At 34.9% G+C, this 13,350-nt stretch overlaps 1 protein-coding gene across 1 annotated transcript in view; it reads right to left on the reverse strand.

Annotated features, from left to right (window-relative positions):
- Positions 1–13,350, reverse strand: part of LOC107729232 (histone-lysine N-methyltransferase SMYD3-like) — a 181,466-nt gene that overhangs the window by 148,186 nt on the left and 19,930 nt on the right. Inside the window, exons 2-4 of the mRNA XM_016539664.1 lie at positions 8,425–8,488; positions 5,223–5,330; positions 5,047–5,104 (exon numbers count right to left, since the gene is read on the reverse strand). Of these exons, the coding sequence (XP_016395150.1) occupies positions 5,047–5,104; positions 5,223–5,330; positions 8,425–8,488 (230 nt within the window). The remainder of the gene's footprint in view (positions 1–5,046; positions 5,105–5,222; positions 5,331–8,424; positions 8,489–13,350) is intronic.

A 13,350-nucleotide genomic window follows, 5' to 3' on the forward strand; every position in this document is an offset into this window, starting at 1 on the left:
CATATCTAAAAAAAACAAAAACAAAAAACATGGTAATATCACGTTCAAAACCATGGTATTATTTTTGTAAATGTTCAAAAACATGGTACTGCCATGGTACATTTCTACAAAACACTGTATTAACATGGTAAATGTCCAAAAAGATATGTTGAAATCAGTGTTGTCATTGTTAATTAAATCAAACTATTAAAAATCATTTTCATTACTGAAATAAAGCTGAAATAAAGCAGTTCAAGCTTAAGTAGTAAAATTGCTAAAACTGAAATAAATTTGAAGCTAAATAGAAAAAAAAAAAAACTCATAAATCTATGAAAGCACATACAAGTATGAAAATTTAAACTAAAATTAAAATGAAAACTCAAAAAAAGTAAATAAAAGCTAATTCTATGGAACATTTTATGTAAAACTATAATGGAACATTTATAATGGATTTTTTTCTCCATATTTTATTACCATATTGTTTGTGTGTGTGTGTCTATTCTCTTTATTATTACTGTTTTATTTCATTTTATTACCTTAAATTATATGTATGTCTGCACTATGTCTGTACTTTCTGCACCCAAAGTTCCACCTACAAAACTTGGGTATTTTAAGGTTATGTATCAATGAAAAAATGTATCATCCTTGTAGCTGTTCATAAATTACACTGGATGCAGTAATAAATAACGTCAAGACTAGAAAAACAAAAAACAGAATTAAACCTAATTTACCTGAAAAAAGTTCACATACAATGTTATCGGTGACCATGCAGATGTAAACAACACTGAGCTGAACCAACACAAGCTGCGAAAAAGACTAATGATGATCAACGAGGATGAAGCACAAAAGAGCCGAAACGCACAATAAGAAACCAGAGGAGGATAAAAGGCTTTTGTGTGTGTGTGTTTTCACCTGTTAGTGTGTGTTTAACCAATGAAGATGAATCAAAAAGCATTTTTGCTTGTCTTTCTGGCTGCACCAGTAAAATGGATGTCTGATTAGTGTGTATTTGGAAAGAAAGCGGTCTGACTGTAGCATGAGAGTGTGTATTTGGAAGAATGTGTGATTTATGTCAGCTTTGCCAAACATATGGGCTTTTTCATTAACCCTCCTGCTCTGATTCATTTCCTCCAAACGCACCATCAATGCAGTTCAGTGTGTTCACTGCTGCTGCGGCAGATAGAGCAAACGCTTGACCCGCGGCTACAGCTCACGGCTCATATCTCTCGCTCTCTCTCTCACACACACACACACACACACACACACACACACATTCACCATCATAAACAGACACACACAGTAGTAAAACTCTGCAGATTCAATACATAAATCTGGAACGTCTTCACCACGTGTAGTATCTTTTATCTTCTATCTCTACAAAACGGAACAAAATTACAGTGCTTAGGCTTGTTGGACAAACTGAAATGATTCAAAGCTGTTCTTTGGATAATCACGATTTATTTTCAAAGATTATAGATAGATTGTCAATTACAAAAATGAAAAAGTAGCAGGCAGTAAATGAGCGCCAGTGGGGTCTGAAACCTCTCCTGAGAAGAAAATAACAGGCTGGATGGCAGACGGATCTACACACTTCCCACTTCTCAAGAGCATGAGAGGTTGAACGTGTGTGGAATTATGAGCCTTAAGCAGGGGTTGGTCTCCTTAAAGGGATAGTTCAACCCAAAATAAAGATTTTGTGACCAATTACACATCTTTATGTTGTTCCAAACCCTTCTGTGGAACAAAAAATAAAATATTTTTCACATTTTTTTCCATACAATAAATATATGAATGGGGACTGGCTGTAGAACTCCAAGAATACACTACAAAAGCACCATAAAAATGTTTAATACGATTTGTGCGGTACATACATACATATGATGCTTTATGTGATTAAATGTAAAGGAGTTATAAAAATGTTTGCCTTTGAAATAGGTCTCATGTCTGATTTGCACTTGCTTTTAATTAAAAAATGCAGCATTGAGATGTTTTGCCATACGTGCATTTTTCTGCATATTTTGGCATATCAGATAAAAATGCTGAATGGAAAAACAATACGCAAATAGCATTTCCAAAAAGAGCATAAAATTACATATGCACACTTGAGGTGGATATATTTTTATTTTTTTATTCAATTCAGCACTTCCACGCAAATGTTTAAGGTCAGTTTAAAAAAAAAAAAACCTCTTAACAAATGTAAGGGTTTTTCCCCCTATGAAATTAATACTTTTATCCATCAAGGATGCTCAAAAGTGACCGTAAAGATTATTGTTAAGACATTTTACTGTCCTTTTGAAATTTCTATTCATCAAAAAATCTTGAAAAAATGCATCACAAAACTATTAAGTAGCACAACTGTTTTCAACATTGATAATAACAAGAAATGTTTCTTAAGCACCAAATCAGTGTAATGATTTCTAAAGAATCATTAAAAAAAGTTATGTTGAAAATTCAGCTTTGCCATCACAGGAATATATTACATCGTAAAATATTTCTACAATTTAAAATAACTATATTTCTATATATTCTGTTTTAACTGTATTTTTATCAAATGAATGCAACCTTGGAGAGCATTACAGCCTTATTTTTAAAAATCAAATAAATTATTATATTTAATTAAGATCCACAGTGGCTACAACATCCCATTTCTATTTTGCCATAATTTGCCCTGGAAGTGGAGATTTCATTCTCTTGAACATGCAATGAAAACGCACATTTACAGTTCACGGGAACATTCAGCAAGTAATGACTTTAACGTCTCAATGTCTCATGACCACTTACAGCTGACATAAAAACCAATTGTGTCAATTTTTGGGTGAATGATTCCTTCAATTTCTGCAATTTTGCACGTTTCATTTGCTACCATTAAACTGTAATATATACAGTATAAAAGGATTCGATTCTATATCAGCCACTGAAAAACCCATCGTTTGACCACCAGCTGAATCACTCTTCTGTGAAACGCTCTTCTGTTTGTCTAAAGGAACTGGTCTACATATGAATCTAGACATAAAAATGAGGAGCTGATGGATTTCCTGAAATAATACATGAGCCGATGAGACCTTGATTTTGAGGTGAGAGTGAGTGGCGTCTCGTAAGGCCGTTAGTGTGATGAGAAAGCACAAGCACAAGGGGCGATGGCTGCTTCCTTAAGGACCATCAGCGGGATTTCTTCTCTAATGGCTGCACATTACTTATGACGAGTCGGGCCAAAGAGAAGTCCAAGGCTCTTTGTGACAAAATAGCCAATTACTTTTGAAAAGCCGGGGGCCACAGGGCAGGTTTCACAGAGGGTCCGCACCAAGAAAGAGAGGAAAATTCATAATGGTACAATAAACTCCTGCCAGGATCTGACATTTATTCAACTTCCATCATAGGAAATCTAATCTTTCAACCTCACAGGATAAGTTAGTGCTTTTTACTGCTGTCCATTAACAACACAGCCTTTTATTCTGTATATAACTTTTTTATAAAGCAAAAAAAGGTTTTTGGTATGACGATGGACATTGTCCATTTCTGTGAAATCTGAAAGGCAATGTTCAAAAGTGTATTTTTGTACAATATTGGCATAAATCCTTATAATTTCTTGGCAATATTGAATTACAGTCATTTGAAATTATACCAGTGATGACCAGAAATTCATTTTCATTACATAATATTGGCAATACATACACATGAAAGTCAGGAGTGATGCCTGATTACTGGATTAAATTAATTAAATTTGGCTCAGGTTTCTTTTTTTAAAGATTTTATTGGGTTTTATTTAACACCTTATAGCTTAAAGGTTAATACACAACAGATCAATACAAAAAACAAAAAAAAAGTCAAGTAACACATTGAATTAAATGTGAAATTTTGAAGCACAAAAACCTATTTAGTATTTTCTTGTAAGACACACTCCAATCATCTGTTTTATTTTAGTGCTGTCAAACGATTAATCGCGATTAATCGCATCCAAAATAAGTTTTTGTTCACATAATATATGTATGTGTACTGTGTATATTTATTATGTATATATATATATATACACATGTATTTACATGTATATAGTTATATTCATTTAATTTATATTTTATATAAATATATTTAATATATAAACATAACACTTTTTTCTTGTTTCCTTGTTTTTTATTTTTCTATATATACATGCATGTGTGTGTATTTATACTGTATATACATAATAAATATAAACAGTACACTCATATATGTTATGTAAACAAAAACGTTTATTTTGGATGCTATTAATCGTTTGACAGCACTATTTTATTTCCAACTTAATTTTTTCTATAGGTGAATTAGAACACATTTTGTATTTATTTGAAGGAAAACTCTCCTCAAACCAATCTAAGCTGGTTTGCTGGTCTTAGATGGTCTAAGCTAGTTTTAGCTGGTTTAAGATAATCTATCCCAGCCTGGCCAAGGTGTTTAGTTGGTTGATTAGCTGGTCTGAGCAGCTGAAAATTGCCCAAAACCACTCTAAAACCAGTCAGACTAGACTGAGAGACAAGCCAACTAGTTTTTGCGGTTTTAGGATGTTTTTTTCAACATTAAGATATTTTTAAGATGTTATTTTTTAAAGATGTTTTACGTTTTTGTTTGATTTTTTTTATTTATTTATTTGGTTTTTATTTTAATGATTTTTTTAATTAAATTTTTTTACTTAATTTTTTCCCCCCCTTTTTAACACCATGTCAGCTTCAATGGTTATGCTCATGGCAAGAGCTAGGTTTAGTAATTCAAAATTACAACTAACTGTTTAAGATTAGTTTAAGACATATTTTCTAAAAAAAAAAAAAAAAACTTCAAACTAGATTTGGATTTACTTGATTAAAAACCTTTTTTTTTATTTAATAAAATGTTTTCAGAATTTGTGTCATTCCTGATTAGTGCATATTCCTCATAAAATGATCTGATCTGATCTGATCGATCGATTGACATGAATTTATAAAATTCAGTCCTGGATGCTGATTGGTCAACACAGTGTTGCAGTTGTGCTAAAAAACACAATATAGCAACATCCACTTGCTTTGTGTCAGTACAATGCAATACAATTAAACACACACTTACGTGACTGGTGCTCGACTATCGAGTACAGCTCCTCTTGGTCACTTTCTGATTGGCTGAGCTGGAAAGAGACAGAATGGATGTAACAATCTCAAGCCCTGTGGCAGTTTTAAATGCAAAACACTCTTTGAATGGGTCTGAAGTGGTCCCGATACGGCAGGTGCTCTGATGTCACATACCAGTTTGAAAATGATCCTCGCCACCAGGCGGACGGAGTCGGTGGGGATCCGTGGCTGGAGGCGTTTGAGGTATTTGCATTCCCTCTTGTGATCGGGCCATGCTTGCTTCTGAAGGGTGAAGATGAGGATAAAGCAGAGAATAAATAGAAGAGATTTCACAAACAAATAAATATGATGATGTTACACATCTTCAATCAGAACGTGCTTTCTGTGTGGTCTCCCTTTAGAGGGAATTATGATGAAAGGCCGCCCTACAATTACAGAAAGACAAAGACAAACTTGACAACAATGAGTGCCTGAAGAGAACGGCGCTGGTTTGACAGTGACAGCTTTGCAATTTTAAAGCAGCGTGACGTCTAGTTTTGAAAGATTGAATGTTCATGAACTGCAAAGACTTCTGCGGAGCATGTGAAAGACACATTAAAGAGATATTTCACTCCAAAAATGTCTGTCATGATTTATACCTCACGTCATTTTCAAACCTGCATGACTTTCTTTCTTCTGTGGTTAGCAGAACGCTCATGCTGTTCTTTAAAACAGTTCTTTAAAACAGCATAGAAGTAAATAAGGAAGGACAAAGTCCTAGAAGTAGCCATTATGACACTCTGAAGTTTTACGATAGCTTTGTGTGAGGAACAGAACAATATTTAAAGGGGTCATATGATGCAATTTCACATTTTCCTTTCTCTTTGGAGTGTTACAAGCTGTTCGTGAATAGATAAGATCCCTAAAGTTGCAAAGACTAAAGTCTCAAACTAGGGCTGTGCAATTAATCGCATGTGATTGTCATGCGCATCGTCAGTAAAGCCGGTTCCGTGATTAGTAGTAAATCTCCATCACCTGCTTTCAGATGCAGTGGCATTTACTACACAGAGCCGTAGTTCATTATTGACTGAAAATCCCAATTTTGAGCAATGAGATCTGAGAACTACAGCGGAAAGGACCTTTTTCAAGTGAATATGAACTTAAAGTTTGGCCTGTTCCTCTCACAAAGCTGTAAGAACAGTGCATGGGTTGTATGGACTAGTTTTATGGTGTTTCCTTTGTCATGTTTACACACAACCACTTTCCTTATACAGAAATGAGCCAGGATTTTTTTAATTTCTAGAATGATTTAATTCAATTACTAGAATTTTTTTAATTTCTTTAAAATCTAGAACTTTAACCCTATGAAGTCTACCTTATCATATCTTAAAAGGCAATTTCTAAGGCCTTTAAATTATCAACATGATTAAAATCTTGCTGAAAAAAAGCTTTGTACTCAAGCTTCTGCATACATTCAGTCAGCTGACTGATAGTTTATACATTTTAGCAAGTGAAAGGCCTTTCAGTAAAAATGTCCCCTTTCAGGTTGTGTCTTTTTGCTGTGAATTTTTTTTCCTGATTTTTATAAAGGAAACATGAGAATAAATGTTATATTGTTAGTAATATTTCAAGATGAACACTTGCTGGACTGCACATTTTATTTACTTGCACATATACTAATCATAATTAAAAAAACAAACATGTTAAATGAATGTGAAATTTTTAGGAATTAACTAAATAATAGGTTTTGCCCCCCACAGTAAGGGCCCTATTTTAACGATTTAAGCGCATGGTCTAAAGCGCACGGCGCAGGTGCACTTATTTTTTTTTCATTTCTTTTATGTAAAGCACTGTGAATTACCATTGTGTATGAAATGTGCTATATAAATAAACTTGCCTTGCCTTGCCTAGAGTGTTACAAAAATCTCACTGATTTACATCACAGCTATCAGAATTGCATCTTACCTTTTGGTCATATAAATATAAGCAACTGCACCAAATTTTTGCTCATATTTTTTCTCCTCGATATTTCACATGTCAGGCTTTACAGGGTTAAAAGACAGTAATACAGAAAAATCCTGTAAATGTGAACGTGTTTCACAGGTGTATGGCTCCAAGCACCAAATACTTCTGACGGAAAGTCACACTGGACCTCATGCAGGAGTTTCCGATAACTGCTGGCTCAAAAAAAAACAAAAAAACAAACCTGGAGAATTTTAATGACATTATACAGAGTTGTGATAGACAGTGAAAGTCACATAAAGCAAAATGACTGTATTCAATTCCACAAGACACAGGTATGACATTTAAATATCTGAATTTCACAATATAGTTTTCCATTCACAGAAACCTGCAAAAAATATTTGATATTAATAGCACAATAAATACAATAAACTTAATGCAATAAAGAGTGTCACTGATTTAAGATGTTTTTGTTTAATATTATGTATTTTAAATGCAAACATTTCTTCATGTTTTATGTGTGAAATCATGATTTTTTTAACACAGTTTCTATACCACATTAATGTTCTATTACATGAATGAGCTATTGAATGCAATCTATTCAAAAAAGTTAAATATTAAAGGGGTCCTATTATGCTCTTTTACAAAGTCTTGATTTTGTTTTGGGGGTGTACTAGAACAGGCTCTCATACTAGGCTGTTCGCAAAACACATTATTTTTCACATATTTTACATTATTACAACAACTCTCTCACCAATCTGGCATGAACGGCTCGAATAGTTCCTGTATCAAATGAAAGCCCGCCTTAGTGTAAATATTGCGTCAAAATCAAATCAATTTCCTTTTGAAGTGGACTTTGAACTTTGTAACTTTGCAGATCTTTTTTTATGCTCAAACAGCAACATTACAGACTTATTAAAATTGACAAAGTGAAAAAGCATAATAGGACCCCTTTAAAATAGATACTAAAAATATATATTTAAAACAATGGCATGTAGCTCGTCAAATATATATATTTTTTAATTTAAGTGAACAATGCATACGTTTTTTCCAAGTAATTATTTTAGTAAACAGTCAGCAATGGAAAAACTAAATAAGAAATATGAAAAAAATATTTGAAGAAGTAGTTTTCTCTGCCATGAACATTGATTATTTAATATTATAAACAGCTGAAGCACAGACAAAACATTAAAATCTAAATAAAATAAAATAATATAAAATATAAATAAAAAAATAAAAATTGCTTTATCTAGGTTGCTGATTTGACTGGAATATTCATCTCATGTGAGTGTATATCACTTTAAGCATTTGTCAAAAGCACTAGGTGCAAAACCTTATGTGGAAAAACTGAATGTAATCTTTCCACTGAAATAAGACTTCATCATAAGCTTGTCTGTAAAGCTCTCTGATGACAGCTTGTGTGAAGAGCTCTTACCTGACACTGAGCACTGCAGTACCGGGCCGTCTTACACTGAGAACATCTCGACAGACTTTCACCTCTGTTAAGAATAAAGGAGACAGAATTAACATCAGCCTCAGTGCTTTGTGTATTTCTCAAGAAACTACATCCTCAGGCTGAAGAGGAGAAAGTCTGGTTTGATTTACAAGGCTTATAATGAAGCATTCCTGCCCTGACTAAACATCACTTGCTTTAAAGTATATGTCTAATGACCACCTTTGCTTTGGGGCTTAGTCTATAACATGTAAGCTTGAAGTAAGGAATGTGGTTAACATGCAGAGATCAGATGCATAGAACAGACTGAACACAAAACGTCAAACTATCTCTTTAAAAATGAGTTTAATGAGCTAATGTTTTGTTTAAACATGCATAAGAGTCACGCAAGTTACACACTTATTAGTGCGTGCATAGTTATGTCTCAGCTTTATTTGTTACAGGTTTTTTTTTATTTTTTACTCTGACTATTTGATTTAGTCAAGAGTTAATTTTTAAAACAGATCTTTTTAAACATTTTACCAAACAAACTGCATGGAGGAAGCAAGCAATAACTGAATACATGCATTGAATTTCAAATTATTCATAACCTTTCCTGTGCTGCATATGTTGTGATGTTTCCCATAGATACTAATGATCAAAACACTAAAAAGTGTGTGTCTGTCTCCCTCCGCCCTTATCTATATTGCTCCTTCCTACGTGAACATAATCACAGGGAGTTTAGTATGAAATAGCACCAGATTCATCTTCTTGCCACCCTGGTGTCTGGAGGTGGTGTGATTTTTGAACAGGCCCTTGACAAATCACTTCAGAGGGATTTTTAGTGTCAATCTCCTAAAAGAAACTGAAGAGTGTCAGGCCCAAATTATAGTACAGGCCGGAGTTCTATACGAATGGACCCTCTGACCCCTTCCTATAGGCTATAACATTTTTACTCTTTTACTGTGTGTAATATATATATACACAGTGGTGGCCAAAATTATTAGAACACTACCATTTTGACCAGTTAAAAAAATGGTTTTAAGTTAGTTAGTTCTATCTTTTGCTGTAGTGTGTCAGTAGGAAATATCAGTTTACATTTCCAAACATTCATTTTGCCATTAATTGTAATAATCCAGTGAGATTTTTGTCTGACAACAGCCAGTGCTATACACGGAGATCTGATCTCATCATCATCCAGTCTGTCTGGAATGACATGAAGAAACAGAACAAACTGAGACAGACTAAATCCAGAAGAACTGTGGCACTGTCTCCAAGATGCTTCAAGAAACTTACCTGCAAAGTTACAGTACTGTAAAAGTTTTAGGCACTTGTGTAAAAATGCGGTAAAATGAGAATGTTTTCAAAAATAATGTCATAAACAGATTTCCTTTATCAATTAACTTCTATTAACTAAATTAAATCAACATTTGGTGTGACCATCCTTTGCGTTTAGCAACTTTTGCCCTAGGTGCACTTGCACATAGTTTTTCAGGTAGCTTTGCAGGTAGGTCTCTTGAAGCATCTTGGAGACATTAAAGTTTTAGGCACTTGTGTAAAAATGCGGTAAAATGAGAATGTTTTCAAAAATAATGTCATAAACAGATTTCCTTTATCAATTAACTTCTATTAACTAAATTAAATCAACATTTGGTGTGACCATCCTTTGCGTTTAGCAACTTTTGCCCTAGGTGCACTTGCACATAGTTTTTCAGGTAGCTTTGCAGGTAGGTCTCTTGAAGCATCTTGGAGACATTAGCACAATATTTGGCCGAGAAATATTGGAAAAATATTGGAGAGCGTTGTTTCTCCCGACCATCAGACTCGACGTTCACGCGGGTTGCCAGATTTAACAATAAACGAGTGCAACTGCTGACAATGTTAGACAACGAGCCTTGCAGTGTAAAGTGATGATTTGTTTTGTCAATGTCAATGTCCATTATATTTATATAGCACTATTAAACACAACCCTGGGTTGACCAATGTGCTGCACATTAAAACCATTTCAATAAGACAATACAAAATAATTAATATAAAAGAAACAGTACAGTAGAACATTCTCATTTATAAAACGCCAAATCAAAAAGGTAAGTTTTTAACATGGATTTAAAAACAGATAGTGAAGGTGCAGATCTAATACAAAGGGGCAGAGCAATCCACAATTTTGGGGCAGCTACTGAGAATGCGCAGTCACCCCTGCATTTCAGCTTCGACATTGGGATGCATAATAATCTCTGGTTGGACGACCGGAGAGACAAGAGGGGCCGATGTTCAGTCAATAAATCTAAAAGATAAGTAGGGGCCAAACCATTGTAAAACCGGCGTAATATGATCCCGTTTTTTTGGTACACGTTAAAAGCCTTGCAGCTCCATAGCAATGGAATGAAAGACCATGCTTCCTAAAAATAGAACCCATATACAATGAAAAAAGAATAGGAGCTAGAATGGAACCCTGGGGAACACCACACGACAAAGAAGCTACCTCAGATGAGTATTCACCAATGTTAACTCTAAAACTTCGATTGGAGAAATATGAATTAAACCATGTTATGTGTTTTATCCATGTTTAATATGTCTCTGGTCATATAGCTTTTTAGATGGAGGATGAGGCTTTTTAGGTGGTTTAGAATCTGCGATCTCTGACCCAGTTCGTTTGCTGGCTTCAATGGCAGCAATACGCTGTATTTTCCGCCAACTGGCAACCCGGGTGTTGAAATCCTATTGGGTAAACTGGCAGTGGGTGGAACCACGCAGAGAAAAACAAAAAATAGACATTCCAACACAGAATGCCCATTTCATATAATAATAATGGGCTTTAGCGTTGTTTTTGGAGAAACAGGTATGTGAACATGTTTCCTAAATATCTACAAACATATTATGGTATTTTTATGCTTTACAGTCAAAAAATTTGCCTACATACAGCACCTTTAATGAAAAATAAAAAGAAGAAGAAATTTTGTGTTTATTTTTCCCCCCTGCTGTACCAAAAATGTACCAAACTGTAACTTCAAAATCGAGGTATGTACCGAACCGTCATTTTTGTGTACCATTACACCCATAGACTGTATAAAAATATGGACGTAGTGTCCGTGACATCACCCGTAGGTTTCTGAAGAGCTTTTTTGAAACTCAAAGTTGGCGGAGCTGGCCGTCGTCATCTTGGCAGCGCGTCACTCCTGGATAATCGAAAATTGGCAAAGAGGCGGGAGCTGGTTGCTGAAACCACGCCCACCTAGCTCGACGGTGGTGACAGCTGCGGCAATCCACCTGTCATTCAAGTGGCCACGCCCTTAATTATGCAGAACTTTAAGGCTTAATATAATTTAAACGGATGAGTTATAAAAAAATTCACCCCCCTCACAGTTGTCATGAAGGGCAAAATTAGCTATATAGACCAAAATCATTTTTTGAACCAGGCTGTAAACATGTTTTTTTCTGCTGTAAAGTTGGGCATTTTAACATGGGGAGTCTATGGGATTGACTCCCTATTGCAGCCAGCCTCTGCCCACCCAGCGCGACGGTGGCGTCAGCAGCAGTAATCCACCTGTCACTCAAGTGGCCACGCCCTTAATTATGCAGAACTTTAAGGCTTAATATAATTTAAACGGATGAGTTATAAAAAAATTCACCCCCCTCACAGTTGTCATGAAGGGCAAAATTAGCAATATAGACCAAAACTACTTTTTGTACCAGGCTGTAAACATTTTTTTCTGCTGTAAAATTGGGCATTTTAACATGGGGAGTCTATGGGACTTACTCCCTTTTGGAGGTCGGTGAATTGCAGTTTTAGTCACTTTCGTGTTGGTTTCACAAGAGAGACCGGAAGGTTGCTGCTTGATTTAACCTCAGAGTTATCTCAAAGTCAAAAAAAAAAAGGTGCTGAGTGAAGTCTGATTTTATGGTGGCTGTGCTTTAAAATTCACCAGTCGATGAATTGCAGTTTTAGTCACTTCCGTGTTGGTCTCACGAGAGAGACCGGAAGGTTGCCGCTTGATTACACCCCTACAATTAGGGGTGTGTGATATGACGATTTTTGATCGTGGACGATAAAAATGGCTCCACGATCAGCTTTTGAAGAAATATCGTAGTATCGTGCTACAGTGCATTCTGTCAGCTGCAGTTCTGGCGCCTCCGTCTCAAGATACTGTACAATGCGACATACATTCACATCAGTGTTAATTCAGCGGTAGAGTTACTCTTATAGGACACTGCATTTATTCGCGGTCACAAAAGTACATTATTTGCATCTGCTTTAGAGCCGTTAAACATTTAATTCACACACTGTTGATTACTGGACTAAGTTACTAATACTGTCAAAACAAAACACACAAGGTTTCCATATAGACTAAGTTGATTATGTCTAAAATGAAAGTAAACAGTTGAGAGAAAGTCGGATATGTGCCTGTATATTAGATGCGTGCCCTTAAAGGGACAGTACTAAACATGCTGTCGACTGTCATTAAAGGGATGGTTTACCCTAAAATTTAATTTCTGTCATTATTTACTCACTCACATGTTGTGCCAAAACTGTATTTATTTCTGTATTGTGCTGAACACAAAAGAAGATATTTTGAAAAACGTGGGTAACCAAACAGTTGCTGGTCCCCATTAAATTTGATAGTGGGAAAAATACTATATAAGTCACTGTGGACCAGCAACTCTTTTTCACGTTTTTTCACGTTCTTCAAAATAACATTTAATGTTCAGCAGGAGAACGAAACTCATTCAGGTTTAAAACAACTTTTGAGTGAGTAAATTATGGCATAAAAATAAACACTATGACAGAACTGTCAGACAGATGACAGATGGGTGAACTATCCCTTTATTAATAAAACAACAAAACACAAAGAGAAAAATCACTCACTACTCTTGACTGAAGAACATTAATACAGTTGCTTTGCTTTAATAATAATAATAATAATAATAATA

The sequence above is a fragment of the Sinocyclocheilus rhinocerous genome, unplaced genomic scaffold (genome assembly GCF_001515625.1).
Source record: "Sinocyclocheilus rhinocerous isolate Xijiao unplaced genomic scaffold, SAMN03320098_v1.1 scaffold1268, whole genome shotgun sequence".
NCBI lineage: Eukaryota > Metazoa > Chordata > Actinopteri > Cypriniformes > Cyprinidae > Sinocyclocheilus > Sinocyclocheilus rhinocerous.